The 20,991-nt window shown below is 50.5% G+C and overlaps 1 protein-coding gene across 4 annotated transcripts in view; it reads left to right on the top strand.

Annotated features, from left to right (window-relative positions):
* LOC140409077 (probable E3 ubiquitin-protein ligase HERC1) overlaps positions 1 to 20,991 on the top strand; it is a 701,933-nt gene that overhangs the window by 129,219 nt on the left and 551,723 nt on the right. For 3 of the 4 annotated variants that reach the window (XM_072497165.1, XM_072497164.1, XM_072497166.1), the window contains exons 13-17: positions 3,170 to 3,295; positions 13,478 to 13,687; positions 13,787 to 13,939; positions 16,034 to 16,166; positions 19,479 to 19,670. In XM_072497165.1, coding sequence (XP_072353266.1) covers positions 3,170 to 3,295; positions 13,478 to 13,687; positions 13,787 to 13,939; positions 16,034 to 16,166; positions 19,479 to 19,670 — 814 coding nt within the window. The remainder of the gene's footprint in view (positions 1 to 3,169; positions 3,296 to 13,477; positions 13,688 to 13,786; positions 13,940 to 16,033; positions 16,167 to 19,478; positions 19,671 to 20,991) is intronic. The other variant, XM_072497168.1, reaches the window with a different exon arrangement.

A 20,991-nucleotide genomic window follows, 5' to 3' on the forward strand; every position in this document is an offset into this window, starting at 1 on the left:
CACAACAAGAAGGACTAGAATACACTATTACTTAAGTAGACTGATGACTATACACATAATTTTACATGAAACTATCCCTTGGTCCCTACCTTACCTGAACCCCTTTTCCCAAACAACATTGAATATTAAGTAGTTCCCTTATGAGATAAATCCAACAAATAATTACCACAAGCAGATTAAGATGGGCGAGTCTGGGAAATTGTCTTCGGGTTCAGCGAAGGCGGAAAACTTGGGCGAAATTCTCTGGAAACGGCGCGATGTCCACCGACTGGCGCCCAAAACGGCGCAAATCAGTCGGGCATCGCGCCGCCCCAAAGGTGCGGAATGCTCCGCATATTTGGGGGCCGAGCCCCAACCTTAAGGGACTAGGTCGGCGCGGGACGAATTTCCGCCCCGCCAGCTGGCGGAAAAGGCCTTTGGTGCCACGCCAGCTGGCGGGAAATGACATCTCCGGGCGGCGCATGCGCGGGAGCGTTAGCGGCCGCTGACTGCATTCCCGCGCATGCGCAGTGGAGGGGCCCGCCATCCGGCACGGCGCGATTCCCGCCCCCGTCGAATATCCGGTGCCGGAGACTTCGGCAACCGACGGGGGCGGGATTCACGTCAGCCCCCGGCGATTCTCCGCCCCTGATATCTGCATATTGCTTCAGTTCTGGTGGTAGCTGTCTCTCTCTTTCCTTAGTTAGGGTTCTACAGTTATATTGTTTATTTCCCTTTCATGTTATTCACCCTGTGGAGCTGACTTTTGGCAGTCCCCTGTCCATTCCCTTATCTTTCCACTTTGAAGTTACCACCTCTATAGCTCCATTGTTTTCTCTAATCACAAATGTAAAATACTTATTTTCCACTGATCGGTAAATTTCTGATCATTTTGCCAGACATTTGCTGTTAATCAACTTGCGGTTTTACTTTGTTTTTTAAATATTAATTTTCCCCAATTCTTAATACCCAGGGAGACCTTTTCATAGAATTTACAGTGCAGAAGGAGACCATTCGGCCCCATGGGTCTGCACCGGCTCTTGGAAAGAGCACCCTACCCAATCCCACACCACCACCCTGTCCCCGTAACCAGGTAACCCCACCCCACCTTTTTGGACACAAAGGGCAATTTAGCATGGCCAATCCACCTAACCTGCACATCTTTGGACTGTGGGAGGCACCCGGAGCAAACCCACGCAGACACGGGGGGAACGTGCAGACTCCGCACAGACAGTGACCCAAGCCGGGGATCGAACCTGGGACCCTGGAGCTGTGGAGCAACTGTGTTAACCTCTGTGCTACCATGCTGCCCAGAAAGACCTGATGATAACATGGTGCCAAGCCTTTAACATTTTCAAACTTATTTTATGTTGCAAATGCTCAGGTACAATGTTGGTTGCATTTATTCTTTTGAGGAGATTGGACAGTTCTGGGGCGGGATTCACCATAATCGGCGAATTGGCCCAACGCCGGCGCCAAGAACGGCGCGAACCACTCCGACGTCGGGCCAACCGGAAGTTGCGGAATTCTCTGCACTTCTGGGGGTGAGGCCGGCGCTAGAGGGATTGGCGCCGTGCCAATCGGCGCCGAACGTACTGCGCGAGTTAGCACATGCGCAGATCCGCCGGAGTGGTTTAGCGCATGCACAAACTGGCCGGCGTATTCTGGCCCATGCACAGGGGGGTGTCTTCTCCACGCTGGCCATGGCGGAGCCCTACAGGGGTCGGCGCGGAAGGAAGGAGTGCCTCCACGACACAGGCCCGCCCCGCAGATCGGTGGGCCCCGAACACGGGCCAGGCCGCCGAGGGGGCCCCTCCCGGGGGCTGGATCCCCTCGCGCTCCCCCGAGTACAGCACCAGCCGGCCTACCAGCCAGGCCCCGCCGTGTGGGACCATGTCCGATCCACGCCGGCGGGACTGGCTGGAAACCGACGGCTTCTCGGCCCATCGGGGCCTGGAGAATTTCTGGGGGGGCTGCTGCCAACGGCCCCCGACTGGTGTGGCGTGATCCCCGGCGCCGGAGAATATGGCAGCCGGCATCGGAGCGGCGGGGCGGGATTCATGCCGCCCCTGATGTTTGAGTTGGCAATTAAAGGACTTTAACACTTTTGATCTTTAATGGTTAATTCAATCATCCTGATCCCAGTATGCTTGAAGATGCTATACTGTATAGGAATGACCCTGGTGACTCCAGGCCAGTGACCCAGTCGTCTGTTGTGGTTAAAGTATTAGAAGAGAACGAGAGACAGTGAAGCACTAGAAGTTTTGCCAAACCAATTTACTAGAGTTTTTTGAGCAAAGGATGACCATATATTTAGATTTCAGGAAACATTTTGATACCGTAGCACATCATCCATTGGTAAACAAAGGAAGAAGATATGGAATGGAATAACAGGTACGTTTCTGTGGTGCATTGGATTGAAAACAAGAGAAAGCAAATGATTGAATGGAACTGGCCCAACTCAGTACACTGGTCAGGATATGCTATGTTTTGGGCTGAGAGCATAAAACAAATGCCTAGTTTTCATGGGAATAGAAAACTGAACTGCAGTGATGTGTTTGAGTTTGCTACAAACTCTAGAATCAAGGGAAACAGGATGAAGGTTAGAAGAGCAGATGGTGCGCAAATTGTTTAGAATTAACTTGTTTATACAAGCATGTGTGAAGTGGACTAGAGAGGGAGGCATGGGAGGTCAATAGTGTTGAAAAGCTGTCGTGAGAATTAGTTGGGTATTTGAGGGAGTGGGTGATTGAGAGTTTTAGGGCACTGCAAGCATGAGCTACATTTTATTGATGATCCTGAACCTAATGTGTAGAACAGTGATTTAAAAATAAATTGGCCCAAATATTCCAGCTGGTATCACCGGGGGGATCTTCTGGTCCCACCAATGGCAAACCCCCACCGCGGGTTTCCCGGCAGCAGGGGGTACATTGAATGGGACACCCTATTGATCAACGTGGAATCAGAAGATCCTGCCACCGTCTAATGGCAGGCCGCCTCCGTTGCTGTGAAACACGCCGCGGGGGTGTGTGTGGAAAATCCTGCCAATTGTGCTTTTAAACAAATAAACCCGTTGGTCTATTTTATTATTTCTGTAATTAACCTGATTTTGGTCGGCAAATGGGAAATTATGTATTGATTGATTACAAGCTCTTTTTGATTGATTACAAGCTCTTTTTGTGTCACACAGGCAGTCAACGAAACCCTTTCAGTTGGCGCATCCTTACTGTTGCCTCCACTCCGGGAACGTACTGAACTTTTACATAATCTACTACCTCAAGGTCCGGAGAGATGGGAAAGCTTATCTAAAGGACAAGTAAGCACTGGCTTTCTGCAAGTCATCAAATGATGTATATACAATTATCATTCAAATCTCATTGACGTTGCCTTGAAGAACAAAATTATATTAAGAAAATGTTCCACCCTGGGCAGCACGGTTGCGCAGTGGTTAGAACTGCTGCCTCATTGTACCGAGTACTCGGGTCAGATCCCTGCCCCGGGTCACTGTCCGTATGGAATTTGCACATTCTCCCCGTGTCTGTGTGGGTCTCATGTCCACAACCCAAAAGATGTGCAGGGTTGGTGAATTGGCCACCTAAATTGCCCTTTTGGGTGCTCTAAATTCATTAAAAAAACATTCCCCATTTAATATATTCTGTTTTCCATCTTGTGATATCTACACAATTTTCAGTAAATTACTATTTAATTATTATGGTGTAAAATTAGAATATTGCATGAAATTTCATTTTTGTCCTTTTTCATATTTAATTTAAATTTCCTCAGTGTTATATTTTCTTCAGTGTTATGCATGATTTCCCAAGTAGGAGGGCATGTTAGTGCAGATGCACCATTAAGTTGCACAGGTGAGAAATAGGTTTGAATTCGCCCTTTCAGTCCTTCACTTGCCACCTTTCTTTGATGGTCTACCGAGTTAAGGAACTTGCTGTGTAGAAAATTGGTGGGAGAAACAATGATAATAAAGTGATTCACAGGAATAGAATTTCAGTACTTTGAGAATTGGAAGTGCTTAGCGATTCTGAAATGTTACAGAACTTAAAATTATTTGAATTCATGTTTAATTAAACTAAACATGTAGCATACCATTGAGTAATTGAATTACTCTTGTGTATAACTCTAATGTTCAGTTAATTTCAAATGCTCGTAGCTTGCGAGAAATTATGGTCACATTAATTCTCTTTACAGTTTCTCCACTTGAAGTGACAAACTTTTGCTATCAACTTATTCTCCACTATGCATTCATTTGTTGTGTTGGCCTGAGAAAGTTTAATGACTTCATGTTGTAGACATTGACATTGAATTTACAGTGCAGAAAGAGGCCATTCGGCCCATCGAATCTGCACCGGCTCATGGAAAGACCACCCTACCTAAGCCCACAGCTCCACCCTATTCCTGTAACCTGGCAACCCCATCTAACCTTTTTGGACACTAAGGGCAATTTAGCATGACCTAACCTACACATCTTTGTAGGGATGAAACATGTATTTAATTAGGGATTCCACAAATTCCACACTGGTTCCAATTCCGGAGTGTTGTATGGTTAAGTTCACTGGGTAGAAAAAGCTAATTAATTGCTATCTCTGCTTTGTAACAGCCCAACCATTTAATTTCATGGAGTCCTAATTATGTGACCCAATCTTTTTATGAGCAGGTCAAGTAATTTCTCTATTAGTATACTGCTGACATCCATTGTCATACATCCAGACACTCATAGTATAAAGAAAATGTGATGCATTGCACACAGTTTTTAAAATAAATATCCATTGTGGAAATTAATTTGTTGTTTTGCATGCAATCACAGTCCTGGTTTAATAGGCATTTTTCATTCTCGGTTGAGTGAGAAATTATGTTTGCGGTGCTTGTCCGTGCAATACTAAGCTACAATTTTTAAAGCTTTTTTAAGGTTAATCAGAGATTTAAAGCCTTCACTGTGTTCTCTAGTATATGGATGAAAGCGTGTTCTATAGAAAATCGGCAAAACCGTTTTTTTTTCAGTTTTTGACATTTTTCCGCTGAAGAAGCAAAGACATTTACAGCAGAGGCAGAGAAAGAAAAAATTGGATTTTGGCACCTTTTATGACCTCATGATGTTTCAAAGCACTGTACAAATAATTAAGTACTTTTACTGTGTAGTCACTGTTGCAATGGAGCAAATGAGTCAATTTGAACAAAGCAAGATCCCACAAACAGCCATGAGCTTATGATCAATTAAGTTGTACTTGTGATGATTTTAAAGACAAGTGTTGACGAGCACAATGGGTGCAATGTTCCTGCTCTCTTTCAAAATACTGCAATGGGTCTTTTGCATCCACTTGGGAGAGCAGCTGGGGCCTCAGTTTTACATCTCACCTGAAAGACTCTGCCTCCCTACAAACAGCACTCCTTCACTACCGCATTGGAGTGTCAGCTGAGATTTTTGTATTCAAGAATAGGGGGCGTCATTCTCCGACCCCCCGCCGGGTCGGAGAATGGCCGTTGGCCGCCGTGAATCCCGCCCCCGCCCCCGCCGAAGTCTCCGAAGGGAGAAAAGTCGGCGGGGCGTTAATGGCGCCGCTGCCGCGGAGAATGTCACGGGTCTGCGCAAGGCAGCCGATTTTCGGCCTGCCGATATTCTCCCTTCCGGATGGGCCGAAGTCCCGTCGACGTGATGACCGTTCACGTCGACGTGAATCAAACCTCCTTTTCATCGGCGTGACCCGGTGCTCCAGGCTCACGCCGACCAGCGAGGAGGTGAGTGACGGCCTGGGGGGTTGGCTCTGGGCAGGAAATGGCGTGGCCGCAGACTGATTGCGTGAGGAGAGGTGTGTCTCGGCTTGTGTGTGTGTGCGCGGCGGGGGGGGGGGGGGGGGGGGGGTGGTTAGAGTAGGCTGGGCTCCGGGGGAGTGCCGGGAGGGGGTCCGTGCCGGGGTGGAGGTTGGGGGTTGTGGAGGGGGTCCGTGCCGGGGTGGAGGTTGGGGGGGGGGTCCGTGCTGGGGTGGAGGTTGGGGGTTGGGGAGGGGGTCCGTGCCGGGGTGGAGGTTGGGGGGGGTCCGTGCCGGGGTGGAGGTTGGGGGGGGTCCGTCCGTGCTGGGGTGGAGGTTGGGGGTTGTGGAGGGGGTCCGTGCCGGGGTGGAGGTTGGGGGGGGGTCCGTGCTGGGGTGGAGGTTGGGGGTTGGGGAGGGGGTCCGTGCCGGTGTGGATGTTGGGGGGGGGGGGGGGTCCGTGCCGGGGTGGAGGTTGGTGAGGGGGTCCGTGCCGGGGTGGAGGTTGGGGGGGGGTCCGTGCTGGGGTGGAGGTTACGGGTTGGGGAGGGGGTCCGTGTCGGGGTGGAGGTTGGGGGGGGGGTCCGTGCTGGGGTGGTGGTTGGGGAGGGGGCCGTGCCGGGGTGGGTGATGGGAGGGCAAATGAGTTGGTCCACCTGGCCAGGTGCCAGCCTCCAACAGTTGGACCCATGCGGTCCATGCCACCTGGCTGGGGGGGGGAGGGGATATGGGCAATGATGACATGTCGTCGTTCCCCTCCCCCCCCCCACCAGGCCGTCATGTTTTCAGACCATCCAGCGATGTTGGCCGCCGTGGTGGCAGCCGCTCATGTCTATGTTGCCCTGGATGAGGAGGAGGAGGAGGAGGAGAAGCGTGCCAGAGAGGCGGCGCAGGCTGCCGCAGAGGGGCAGGCGGCAGCCGCCCAGGCTGGAGGGACACCTGACCGACAGGACGAGGAGGGGGAGGAGGACGTCGCGGCCCCACGGCAACGGAGGCACCCGAGGGCGCCCCGTGTGTACCGGCCCCGGCAGTCATACCAGGACCTCACGGACCGGGAATGCAGGAGGAGACTCCGGATGAGCCGGGAAACCGTGGCACACATCTGCCACCTGCTGGCACACCTGTCACCGCGTGGCACTGGCGGGGGACACCCTCTCCCCGTGTCCGTCAAGGTTACGGTGGCCCTGAACTTTTATGCAACGGGGTCATTCCAGGCACCGAGTGGGGACCTGTCCGGCATATCGCAGACATCGGTGCATCGGTGCATCCGGGCAGTGACAGATGCCCTTTATGCCATGGCGCACCGCTACATCCGCTTCCCCGTGGACCGGGCCAGCCAAGATGCCCGGGCCGTGGGCTTCTCTGCCATTGCCGGGTTCCCCATGGTCCAGGGCGCGATCGATGGGATGCACGTCGCCGTGCGGCCACCTGCAGATAACAGGGCCGTGTTCACTAATAGGAAGGGGACCTATTCGATGAACGTACAGGTGGTCTGCGACCACCGCATGATGATCCTGCACATCTGCGCCCGTCACCCAGGCAGTGTACACGACTCATTCGTGTTGTCGCGGTCATCCATCCCCGGCATGTACGAGGGACGCCATCCCCGGCTGAGGGGCTGGTTGCTGGGCGACAGGGGCTACCCATTGCGATCGTGGCTGATGACGCCTATACGGAGGCCACGCAATGAGGCGGAGAACCGCTACAATGATGCCCATGTAGCGACAAGGGGAGTGATCGAAAGGTGCTTTGGCGTGCTGAAGATGCGTTTCAGGTGCCTGGACCTCTCTGGGGGCGCCCTCCAGTATCGGTCAGATAGGGTCGGCCGCATCATTGTGGTGTGCTGCGTCCTGCACAACATAGCCCAGCAGAGGGGCGATGTGCCGCAGGCAGAGGAGGGCGGAGTGGAGGAGCAGCAGGAAGAGGCCCAGTCCTCCCCAGATGAGGGGGATGGGGGCAATGGTCAGGGCAGACGGGGTAGACACAGACGGGTGGCTGTCCACCGTTACCGGCTGGCCCAGCGGGCACGGGACAGACTGATAGACGCCTGCTTCACTGACTAGATGGGCGTGGGAATCGGGTAGTATGGCCACAGACCGCACACCATGACAACAGCCGACCACCCACACCCCCCACCCATCCACCCACCCAGCACCCTCACCCCCCTCCCCAACCCCACACACCCCACCCGCATGCACACCACCCCCCCACCCCCAATTGCCGATCCACCGGCGGCACAACGGGCCGGGCTCACCCAGTTGCGGGTGGACGCGTGTCTATCGCAGGCCATGGAGAATGATGACAACCCGCCTCCGATGAGCTCCTGGCTCTACATCGTTGGACTATGTCTGACCCATGGCCACAGTACCACCATCCACCCGGACCATCCCTGCATGCGGCTGTGACACTGCAGCGCACGGTCCCGTCCTCTGCCCGGGGGATGTTGATGGCGGCCCAGGGGGAAAGGGGGCAGACTCACCTGGGGCTGAGGTAAGACCACCCCTCACACACACACTTGCGCTCAACGTACATGACACCCCCGCACACTTTGGACAGAGCACAAAGGCAGCTTTGGTAGGTGTAACATTGACTTTAATAACCAAAGGAGTTCATGCACGTGCCCTAGCGCCTAAAACTCATCTGTGCCCTGCACCCGTGCCAACTTACTCAGTGTCTAATTGTTTGGCCTTACGGGCCCTTTGACTACGTCTACGTGGTTCCCCAGACGGTACAGCAGAACTGGAGGTGGACTCCTGTGATTCCTGCCCTCTGACACTGGATCCCTTTGGCGGCCGTTTCCTGGGGCGTCCTGGCCTAGATGGGCCAGGCTGCGGCCCGGGCGACTGGGAAGGCAAGCTGCCAGCCTGTCCTGCCCGTTGCCCACCCGATGCACCTGGGACGGAAGGGGGGGAGTCCGAGGTGTCGCGGTGTACCGGGACCTCCCCTACAGAGGGAGCCGGGACGGACCACACCACCTCCTCCTCCCTCGGGGTGCCCGATGGCCCCCAGGCCTCTACATGGGTGGGGGATGCGAACGGACTGGCCATCCGACGCGCCCCCGACATCTGGCGCTGCCAGTCCTGGAGGCCCGTGCTGGTATCGACAGGGGTCTGCAGGTTTGCAGCCATGGAGCCCAGGGGGTTGTCGAACCCTGTCTGCGACAGTGCGACGCCAGCTCGCACATGGCCACTGGCGCCGATGCCCTCAGCGATGGCCTGCAGAGACTGGGCCATGGCCTGCAGAGACTGGGCCATGGCCTGCAGAGACTGGGCCATGGCCTGCTGAGACTGGGCCATGGCCTGCTGAGACTGGGCCATGGCCTGCTGAGACTGGGCTATGGCGTTGAGCGCCTCTGCCATCTGGCGCTGGCACTGGCTCATGGCCTCCTGTGAGAGGGCAGCCATTTCCTGGGCCACAGACGCCGCCTGCACGGAAGGCCCCAGGCCTCGCAAACCGTACCCCATGTCTGACACCGTCGCACCCATTGCCTCCACCGCGGACGCCACCCGTGCGGTGTCAGCCTGGGTGGCACGCATGACCGGGACCACTCCCAGCTCCTGGACGCGGGTGGACTCCTCCACCTGCGACCGCAGCCGCCGCAAGCCACCCGTCACCCTATTCGCTCGTCTCCGTGTCGGTGGTTGCATCGGATCTATGTGTGGGTGTGGTAACTGCAGGAACCCGGGATCCATCTGGGCGGCAGATGTTCGCTTGGCCTGGGCTGCCCTCCGACCGCCCGGTCCCTCTGCTGCTCATACCTCCACCTGCTGTACCGGGACGGCTGTGTTGTGCGCACCAGTGAGTGTACCAGACGCCTCATCACTAAAGTGCCCAACCGTGGTGAGTGTTTCTGCGATGGTGGAGGGTGTTGGTGACAGCAGTGGCGTTGTGTCGTGCTCGTCGTCCCACTCTGAGTCCATGGCACTTTGGGGTGGGGGTTCGTCTCCACCCATCCACTCTGAGTCACTGTCCGGTATTTCGTCTTCCCGGGTAGTGCTGTCCGGGTAGTGCTGTCCCGGGTAGTGCTGTCCCGGGTAGTGCTGTCCCGGGTAGTGCTGTCCCGGGTAGTGCTGTCCCGGGTAGTGCTGTCCCGGGTAGTGGTGTCCCGGGTAGTGGTGTCCCGGGTAGTGGTGTCCCGGGTAGTGGTGTCCCGGGTAGTGGTGTCCCGGGTAGGGGTGTCCCGGGTAGGGGTGTCCCGGGTAGGGGTGTCCCGGGTAGGGGTGTCCCGGGTAGGGGTGTCCCGGGTAGGGGTGTCCCGGGTAGGGGTGTCCCGGGTAGGGGTGTCCCGGGTAGGGGTGTCCCGGGTAGGGGTGTCCCGGGTAGGGGTGTCCCGGGTAGGGGTGTCCCGGGTAGGGGTGTCCCGGGTAGGGGTGTCCCGGGTAGGGGTGTCCTGGATAGTGGTGTCCTGGCTCGGATGTGACGGGGGCCTGTGGCTGCCCCCCTCATCGCTGGGTGGTCGCTCCCGCACGTGACGGGGGTGTCGTCTCCCTGTTGCTCCAGGTCTCTCCGTCTCCCGTGGTGTGCGAGAGGCATCCTGCGGGCGTCGCATGCTGGAGGGTCCGGGTCTCTCCGTCTCCCGTGGTCTCCGAGGGGCATCCTGCGGGCGTCGCATGCTGGAGGGTCCGGGTCTCTCCGTCTCCCGTGGTCTCCGAGGGGCATCCTGCGGGCGTCGCATGCTGGAGGGTCCGGGTCTCTCCGTCTCCCGTGGTCTCCGAGGGGCATCCTGCGGGCGTCGCATGCTGGAGGGTTCGGGTCTCTCCGTCTCCCGTGGTCTCCGAGGGGCATCCTGCGGGCGTCGCATGCTGGAGGGTGCGGGTCTCTCCGTCTCCCGTGGTCTCCGAAGGGCATCCTGCGGGCGGTCTGCATCTGCGGGGATGGGTGCCTGGACGTTTGGTCCTGCGATACACAATGAAGCATGCATGGTTAGACATCAGGCAGTGATCAGGTGATACGGGAGAGGGGGATATAGGGGAGGGGGGATATGGGGACGGGCTGTTGGTGGCTCACTTGCTCGTGGGGCCCCGACCTCTGCATCAGCAACCTCCCGGTCCTCAGGTCCGCCAGCCAGTTCCAGGGCCCTTTCCTCGTGTACGGTCAGTGGCCTCTCATCAGCGGGCCCTCCTCCAGTCCTCACATGCTCCCTGGTGTTGTGTGCGCGCTTCTCCTGTGGGGGGGGGGGGGGGGGGTGGTGGCAGGGGTAAAAGGCAACAGTGTTAGGCAGGTATATGAATGCACGCCATCGGTTGCGCGTGCATTGCAGAGGTTAAGGTTAGGGCTGGATTCACTTGGGGATATGGGGGATATGGGGGAGGGGGGATATGGGGGAGGGGGGGATATGGGGGAGGGGGGATATGGGGGATAAGGGGGAGGGGGGGATATGGGGGAGGGGGGATATGGGGGAGGGGGGATATGGGGGATATGGGGGAGGGGGGATATGGGGGAGGGGGGATATGGGGGAGGGGGGATATGGTGGAATATGGGGGATATGGTGGAATATGGGGGATATGGTGGAGGGGGATATGGGGGAGGGGGGATATGGGGGAGGGGGGATATGGGGGAATATGGGGGATATGGGGGAGTGGGGATATCGGGAGGGGGGATATGGGGGATATGGGGGAGGGGGAATATGGGGGATATGGGGGGGGAATATGGGGGAGGGGGGAATATGGGGAGGGGGGAGTATGGGGGAGGGGGGAGTATGGGGGAGGGGGGAGTATGGGGGAGGGGGGAGGATGGGGGATATGGGGGAGTATGGGGGATATGGGGGAGTATGGGGGATATGGGGGATATGGGGGATATGGGGGAGGGGGGATATGGGGGAGGGGGGAGTATGGGGGATATGGGGGAGGGGGGAGTATGGGGGATATGGGGGAGGGGGGAGTATGGGGGATATGGGGGAGGGGGGAGTATGGGGGATATGGGGGAGGGGGGAGTATGGGGGAGGGGGGAGTATGGGGGATATGGGGGAGGGGGGAGTATGGGGGATATGGGGGAGGGGGGATATGGGGGAGGGGGGGATATGGGGGAGGGGGGATATGGGGGAGGGGGGAGGGGGGATTTGGGGGAGGGGGGATATGGGGGAGGGGGGATTTGGGGGAGAGGGGATATGGGGGATATGGGGGAGGCTCACCCTGCCTGCTCTGACGAGGTCGTTCACCTTCTTGTGGCACTGGGTGCCTGTCTGTGGTGTTAGGGCCACAGCGGTGACGGCCTCTGCCACCTCCCTCCACAGACGCCGGCTGTGGCGTGGGGCAACTCTGCGGCCGTGCCCGGGATACAGGGCGTCCCTCCTCTGCTCCACCGCATCCAGGAGCGCCTCCACATCGCGTGACTCGAACCTCGGGGCTGAGCGACGGCCAGCCATCAAGTCGGGTGTTGCGGTCGGCTGTTCCGGTCGGGTGGGGGGGAGCTGCGCGGCCTTATGAGCCGTCACGCCGTGCAGCGCGTATGACGCTGCACGGCGTGAACCACTGCGCAAGCGCGGATCCCGTTACGTCGCTGCTAGCCCATTTCGGGCCGCAGACTATCGGCCCATTTTTATGACGTGACGCAAGTGGGATTTGCGCCGTTTTTTGCGCCGATCGGCGGAGTTTCCGCCGATAACGGAGAATTTCGCCCCTGGTCTTGGAACTTGAACCTGCTACCTTCTGACTCGGAGGCCAAAATAACACCAGCTGGGCGGGCTGCAGCTGACACCAGAAGACCATTTGGCTCACAATTTTAATTCTATGCTTTGTTAGAGCAATTCAGAATAAATCACATTCTCTACTTTTCCAGAACCATGCATCCTCCCCTGTTTCAAATGTTCATTAATTTTTACCTTAAGATTCAAAGTCCTGAATTGATAGTACTGTCTGATAATTTTATGTTTTCCATTTATATCGCACCTTTAATGTAATAAAATGTCCCAAGATGTATCATGGAAATGTGATCAGACAAAATTTGATGCCAAAAATACATGACCAAATGTTTGTTCAAAGAGGTAGGTTTTAAGAAATTTGGAGAGGCTTAGGAAGAACATCCAGAGTTAAGGACTTAAAACAGCCGAAGATGCCAAAGGTACTTTCTCCACTTGAAGCGACAAACCTTTGCTATCAAGGAAGGAAGGACAAGAAACCAAAGTTGGAGAACGCAGGGTTCTCTTGAGAATATATTTGAATCTTGAGTGTAAACATCAGCCCTTTAAATTGTTGGAGGCATTTTATTCTGTGTCGCTTTTTATTTTGTTTTGTCTTTGGTTAGTGGTAATGGTGCACCATCAACCCAACTGAGACCAGCTAAGAAAGGACACATCAGAGACTAAATGTTACAACTTTGGCAATTTCTAGCTCAGTAATATGTTGGCTCTGAGTTTTAGCTGGAGCACATTATTTTGTTGAAGCATTGACGGGATAAAAGCTTGATGCTCCAAGCATTTGTCCTGCAACTAAATTCCCCTTTAATTCATTTTATTAGTCTCCTTATTTATAATTTTTAGACTGATCTATTATTTATCAGATTATTTTGGGACAAAATTTAAACTCCTTATTGCTAAATAATTATTATTGATATGCAAAATTCTGTTTGTCGTGATTACTGAACAGCATAATAAGTACCTTGATGCAAATTCTTTGATACTATCGTGTCACTTGAACAGTTATATGTATTTTTAGAATACATACATACCAGAAAGGGGCTTGGTATTTCTGGAAAATTAACCTTTAACTAAATTTTAGTCCACCTGTCATTCTTTTAAATAGAGAATGCAGTTGGATATCATACTGACCAGCCTACAAGATCAGTCCCACATCGCATCTCTGCTTGGTTACAGCTCACCTGCTGACATGTCAGAAGGCTTCTCACAGAACTACTCTTCCGATCAGGACTCCTCCAAGTCGGGGAATATTGACCACTTTCACTTAGCAGAAATCCTTTTGAAAACTCTTTTGAGGAACATCGGTTTCTACACTGTAAGTTTATTTTTTTCCATGAGTTTTCTTTTTCACTGAGAAATGTATATTTTCTTTTGATCTATTGCTTCAAATTTTCTTGATTGCTTGTTTCAAAAGGAACGAGCTTTTGGTGAGTTGGAGAAGAACAGTGATAAACAACAAAGTAATACAGCGCATACAGAAAATGGACCACCTTCCCATGTCCGTCAGCTGCTCTCTGCATTGCATAAACATTTGCTGGCTCACTGTTACTCAAATTCTACTGCTAAGGTAATGTCAGTATGAAAATCAGAATGTGATTTATCAATTTTCTTGTGGAAAATCATGGCAATGACATACTTTTGGGAGTAATCGCAATTAAAAAATCCAATCTCCGGGTTGATGTGGCATGTCAGAGATCATACCAGAAGCAGCACCAGACATACCCAAGTGTAAGGTGCCAAACCGGTAAAGCTACAATACAGGACGCATGCATACTAAAGAGTAAAAGTAGCATGCTGCATAAATGTTCCTGCAACCAATAGATCAGATCAAAGTTCTGCAGTCCTGCCGCATCATGAATTGTGATGGACAATTAAGCAACTGACTAGGGGGGAGGTTTCACAAACATTCCTATCCTCAATGATGTCAGTACAGAGCACAAAGCTGAAACAGTGATTTTCTGCCAGAAATAACGAGTGGTGGACCCACTTTGACCTCCTGAAGTCCCCAAAGTCTCAAATGCCACTGTTACGCTAATTCAATTCATGCCACTTGTTATCAAGAAACAGCTGAAGTCACTGGGCACTGCAAAGTCTGTGGGCTTTTAGCTGTAGGTTTGTGCTCCTAAACTGGCCTCACTTCTATCCTCGTTGTTTCGGTGCAGTTACAACACTGGCAATTGCGTGCCAATGTGGAAAATTACATGTGTATGTCCTGTGTACAAAAGGCAGGACAAATCTAATCTTTCAGGGCTACTGACCTCATCATAGACTAGGTGCAAACATGGTCAGAAGAGCTGGACAAAGTGGGGTGGTGAGGGTGACTGCCCTTGACATCAAGGCAACATTTGTGGCATGGTGGGGGGAAGGGGGCGGGGGGAAGAGAGAGAGAGTGAGAGAGAAAATTCCACTGGTTGAAAGCACACTGAGCACAAAGGAAGGCAGTGGCAGTTGTTGGAGGCCAATAAACTCGAATGTTCCTATATACCCTTGGCCCAACCATCTTCAGTTGCTTCATCAATGACCATCTCTTCAGTGGGGATGTTTGGTGATGATTGCACTGTGTTCAATACAAATTACAGTTCCCTGGATACTGAAGCGGTCAGGAAGACCTGAACAACATTCTGGCGTGATGTGATAAGTTACAGGTAAAATTTGAGCTGTACAATTGCCAGGCAGTGATCATCTCCAAAAATAATTGCTTATTGTCACAAGTAGGCTTCGATGAAGTTACTGTGAAAAGCCCCTAGTCGCCACATTCCGGCGCCTGTTCGGGGAGGCTGGTCCGGGAATTGAACCTGCGCTGCTGGCATTGTTCTGCATTACAAGCCAGCTGTTTAGCCCACTGTGCTAAACCAACCCCATTTATCAAGATTATGGCCGATCAGATTGTAACCTCAAATCTGCAATCTGCCTACTCGAGGTCGGGGTAACCTATCATCCCCATGCTTATCAAGAATCTATCCACCTCTGCCTTAAAAATATTCAAAGGCTCTGCTTCCGCAACTTTTTCAGGAGGACGTCTTGTTCAGTAATGGGCTGGAGAAGATGGCAGAGATCAAGAGGACCGAAACCATGGAGGGAATTGAAAATAAGGAGTTTAAAATCGAGACTTTGCTCGATTGGGAGCCAGTGTAGATCAGCAAGCACAGGGGTGATAGGAAAACAGGACTTGCTGTGAGTGAAGACATTGACAGCAGATTTTTGGATGACCTCAATTTTGCAAAGGCTAGAAAGAGGGAGGCCAGCTAGGATATGTTTCTCAGACCTTGCCTGGGGTAAGGAGGGGAGGCTACAATTCGTCTTAATGTCCCTGTCCTACAGAAGGGCTAAAAATAGTTGGGATTCTTTGTTCTAATTGTTTTCCAGTAATGACATCTTTCCACACCCTTCCCCTACCACCCTCTCCCCCACACTGCAACTGTTAAATGTGTACGAGGATAGAGGGACAGGATTAATGTAGAACATTGAAAGTTGAATTGAATAGAATAAAAGAGACAAGGTATCTCAGGCATGAGTGATTAGGTGAGGTCAAGCTCTGTTTTACCAGACGTTTGTTACGGTGATGACTAATTAGAAAGGGAAAATGATTATTTTAATAATTCTGACTGGGTGGCAACCAAGCATTTTATGAATAGGTTAATGGCAATGTTCTTCATTTTAGGATCATTTAAGTGTAGATTTGCTGCATAAACATGTACACTTGCTACTGCAATATGCGACCGATTCCTACAGACGATCTGCTGTTCTTCTGAAAGAAAGCTTGTTGGATAAAAGTGTTACAGAAAAATTACATGGTAAGACCCTCACCTTATCCTGTGCATTTGTTTGCACAAAAATGTCATTTTTATTTCCATTGTGTTAAAAACAATTCCGGTGCTGCTGTACTTTTGCCACTAACTACATCTCCCTCTCAGACATTAAACAAGGCTAAACCAAACCGTTCAGAACTTCAGCATTTTTTCCAAAATATACTTTATTCATAACATTTACAGAAGTACAGTATATGGCAGTTCAAAATTGACATCACATAAGGTGCAAAACAAATCCTTTATTTCAGTACTTTATATTACTCACTCCATTTTACAATTAGTTAATATTTACAATACTTATTTCATTTTAAACATATAACTCAGGGGGTTTTACACAGCCCCTCAATGCAAGAAATGAAAAAGTGAAATGAAAATCGCTTATTGTCACAAGTAGGCTTCAAATGAAGTTACTGTGAAAAGCACCTAGTCGCCACATTCCGGTGCCTGTTCGGGGAGGCTGGTACGGGAATTGAACCGAGCTGCTGGCCTGCCTTGGTCTGCTTTAAAAGCCAGCTCTTTAACCCTGTGCTAAACCAACCCCTGGGGTCTTAGACAGTGACCTTTTCCCTTTGCATTTTGTGGCAGTCGTCCTATGCTTCAATGCATCCTTCAGCACATAGTCTTGGACCATGGAATGTGTCAGTCTCCAGCACTTGGTCTTGGACAACCCTCCAGAAGACCAAAAATGTCTTTCACCAAGTTGATGTTCCTCCAGCCTCAATTGATGTTAATCTTGTGCGTCCCTGGGATCAGCTAATGGAGCACAGAGTCCTGTGTTACAAGCTGCTCGAGATGAACCTTGACAAAAACCACAGCATCTTTTTACAAATCAGCTTTGCAAAGGCACGTTTCAGAAGGAAGTGAGCAATGGCCTTTTCTCCACCACATTTGCCTCAAGGGCGATGTGCAGACGGGGTGAGATTTGAACCTCTGCAACCTGTTTTAACACCAAGTTGAATTTCTGACACTACATTCTCTACAGTACAAAAGCCATTCACTTTACATCTCCATAATATGACCTCAATGGTACCATCCTTCAGATGATAAGCAGATTTCTTTAGTATATCTGTTGCTGTTAGACAGTTTAGGAGAGTGGTCCAAGAAATGGCTGATGAAATTCAACGTGGGCAAGTGCGAGGTCTTGCACTTTGGAAAAAAGAATAGAGGCATGGACTATTTTCTAAACGGTGACAAAATTCATAATGCTGAAGTGCAAAGGGACTTGGGAGTCCTAGTCCAGAATTCTCTAAAGGTAAACTTGCAGGTTGAGTCCGTAATTAAAGCAAATGCAATGCTGTCATTTATCTCCATAGGCTTGGAATATAAAAGCAGGGATGTACTTCTGAAGCTTTATAAAGCACTAGTTAGGCCCCATTTAGAATACTGTGAGCAATTTTGGGCCCCACACCTCAGGAAGGACATACTGGCACTGGAGCGGGTCCAGCGGAGATTCACACGGATGATCCCAGGAATGGTAGGCCTAACATACGATGAACGTCTGAGGATCCTGGGATTATATTCATTGGAGTTTAGGAGGTTAAGGGGAGATCTAATAGAAACTTACAAGGTAATGAATGGCTTAGAAAGGGTGGATGTAGGGAAGTTGTTTCCATTAGCAGGGGAGACTAGGACCCGGGGACACAGCCTTAGAATAAAAGGGAGTCACTTTAGAACAGAGATGAGGAGAAGTTTCTTCAACCAGAGAGTGGTGGGTCTGTGGAATTCATTGCCACAGAGGGCGGTGGAGGCCGGGATGTTGAGTGTCTTTGAGACAGAAGTTGATAAATTCTTGATTTCTCGAGGAATTAAGGGCTATGGAGCGAGAGCGGGTAAATGGAGTTGAAATCAGCCATGATTGAATGGTGGAGTGGACCCGATGGGCCGAATGGCCTTACTTCCGCTCCTATGTCTTATGGTCTTATGTTCCAAAGATTCCAAGCATTATTTGAGGGAGAACATAAAGTTCTCCAGGTTTCTGGAGCACATTCTTTTCTCACAGTGTGCATTAATACATTAACTGTGGGTGGCACAATTGGGAAATTTGCAAATGGCACAAAAAATTGATCAGGATTGCTGTCATCTCCAGAATGGTTTGGTTGAGTTGGCAGAGAAGTGGCAAATGGAATTTGATCCGGAATAGTGTGATGTAATGCATTTTGGTTGGGCAAACAAAGCAAGGGAATGTTCAGTAAACAATAAGATATTGAGAGGGGTTGAGGTTGTGAGTAACCTTGGAGAGCATGTCCACAGATCCTTAAAGGTGGCAGGACAGGTGGACGTGTTTCAAGAAAGCTTATGGAATGCTTTCCTTTTAATGAAAAAGTTATTTAATACTAAAGCAGGGATATAGAGATGGAGCTATATAAAAAAACTGGCTATGTCAGAGCTGGAGATTTGTGTATAGTTCTGGTCAACACATCACAGGAAGGACATAATTGCTCTGGAGAGAGTGTAGAGATTTACAACGATGTTGCCAGGGTTTGAAAATTATATCTAGGCGGAGAGATTGGATAGGCTCAGGTTGTTTTCTTTGAACAGAGGAGGCTAAGGGATGATCTAATTGAGGTGTACACAATTATAAGGAGGGTAAACAGGAAAGACTTATTTCTCCTAGCTCAGGGGTCAGCTATCGGGGCATAGGTTTGAGGTGATTGGTAGAATGTTTAGAGGGAAAATGAGGAAAACCTTTTCACCCAGAGAGTGATATGCGTCTGGAATTCACTGCCTAAGTTGGCGGTCGAGGCTGAAACACTCGATTCATTTTAACGAGTATCTGGATCTGCACCTGAAGTGCTATAACTTTCAAGGCTATGGACCAGGTGCTGGAAAATGGGATTAAAATGAGTGGCTAGTTTTTTTCCAGTTGATGCACACCGTTGGGCTGAATGGCCTCTTCCTGCACCATAATTTTATGGCTTCTGTGGTTTTATCTCGATGTATGTGTATAAATTATGCATGCTTTTACAAAATGTATCTTCGCAAAAATATTAATACTTTTGCGAATTATTTTTAAGCAAACGAGTGATACTTTTGCATAAAGCTGTTGTATTCCGTATTTAATTGGTAATAGTTTCATGGTGGGGTATAAGTCTTCTGTATTGCCAGGTTACAGTTCTATGTAAAATACTTGTTTAATATTTTGTGACAGTATTCTTAATACAAACTTAAAATCTTAGTCATTAAACTATACTTAATGAACCAGCTGTAGATGTAAAAGGCAAAATTCTGATAGGTGATTATTAGAAGATTTATTGCTTCATTGTCTTGGGCTTATTTAAATTTTCATGTTCTTTTTAGGAATCCTTTATAACTCTGCAGCTGGAAGTATTTTGTGTCAAATGATCTACTCCCTTCTGTTGTTACCTGTTAGCATTGTACGACCTTTGCTGGGTAATCTTCTAGATCTTCTTCAGCCTCTTGATCATCTAAACCGACTTTTACCAGCTGCTATGATACTGGAGGAACAGGAACTTGAATGGGCAGTGCATGGTTAGTGTGGTTGTTTAATCTGGTTTCTCCCTCACTATTGAAATTTTCTCTCAAAATAAGTTCTTAGGCTTGTTGTTTTTTCTGTGTTATTAAAATTAAACTAGGGGCTGCCAATAAGTACTTTTTTTAATAGGTCGAAAATCAGATTGTTATACAGGGCAGTGGATTTAAGTTCCTTTCCGCTGCAGCTACGAGTCTATGGCAGCTGTCATGTGAGTTCTGGACAGACAATATATACTGCCAGTGCCATATTCTTCCCACTGGTCGTCCGGTGAAAGGTCGCCCATTCAGATGTCTAATCGTCACCCTGAAACCAAGGAGATGCGCCACAGACTGTGTCCTCATGGGGTGATAGCAGAGATCTCGGTGCTTCAACTGTACCAATTAGGAAGCAGTATTGATAGTTGCTATTACAGGGAAAACGAAACCCAAATATCGGGTATGTGATTCTGGAGTTTGCAGAAGCACCTAATGTAAGGTGCATATGGCATTCCCGCACTCAGCTTGGAGAACAGGCAGATCGTTATCCAGAGTGTCACTTTTTTGTGGGAACACAAATCTAAATTTCTACTATTGTGAGTTTTTGTTGGGGAGTTATTTGGATGATAATCTGACTACTGTGGTTCAGGAGGAGATTAAAATTAAACAAAAGGGCTGAGCCAGAATGAGATTAGTAGCACTAGTCACATTGACTGACTAAACCCACATGTGCCTGGTTCAAGAATGAGGTTCCAGCAATTTCTAATGGCATGAATTTCATCTCCTAATATTAATTTGAATCTAGTGCCCAGTCAAGAGGATCTTCAGCTGTCCAGCATCAGTGTTGTCATCAAGCAGTTGCAGTGAAGAATTCTGCCACAGAAATCCAGGATACTGAAAGCACTAATTTTCACTTTTTGGTTATCACTTTACAGAAAGCGAGAGAGGTGGCAGTGGCGTAGTGGTATTGTCGCTGGACTAGCAATCCAGAGATGCAGGGTAAAGATCTAGGAACCTGAGTTTGAATTCCACCGGCAGATGGTGAAATTTGAATTCAGTAAAAAATCTGGAATTAAAAGTGTATGAATATAGGGGGGAGGGGGAGCAGCCCCATGTCGTGGTCCACATTGGCACTAACAACATAGGTAGGAAAGGGGACAAGGATGTCAGGCAGGCTTTCAGGGAGCTAGGATGGAAGCTCAGAACTAGAACAAACAGAGTTGTTATCTCTGGGTTGTTGCCCGTGCCACGTGATAGTGAGATGAGGAATAGGGAGAGAGAGCATTTAAACACGTGGCTACAGGGATGGTGCAGGCGGGAGGGATTCCGATTTCTGGATAAC

Source organism: Scyliorhinus torazame, chromosome 3 (assembly GCF_047496885.1).
Source record: "Scyliorhinus torazame isolate Kashiwa2021f chromosome 3, sScyTor2.1, whole genome shotgun sequence".
NCBI classification, from domain to species: Eukaryota; Metazoa; Chordata; class Chondrichthyes; order Carcharhiniformes; family Scyliorhinidae; genus Scyliorhinus; species Scyliorhinus torazame.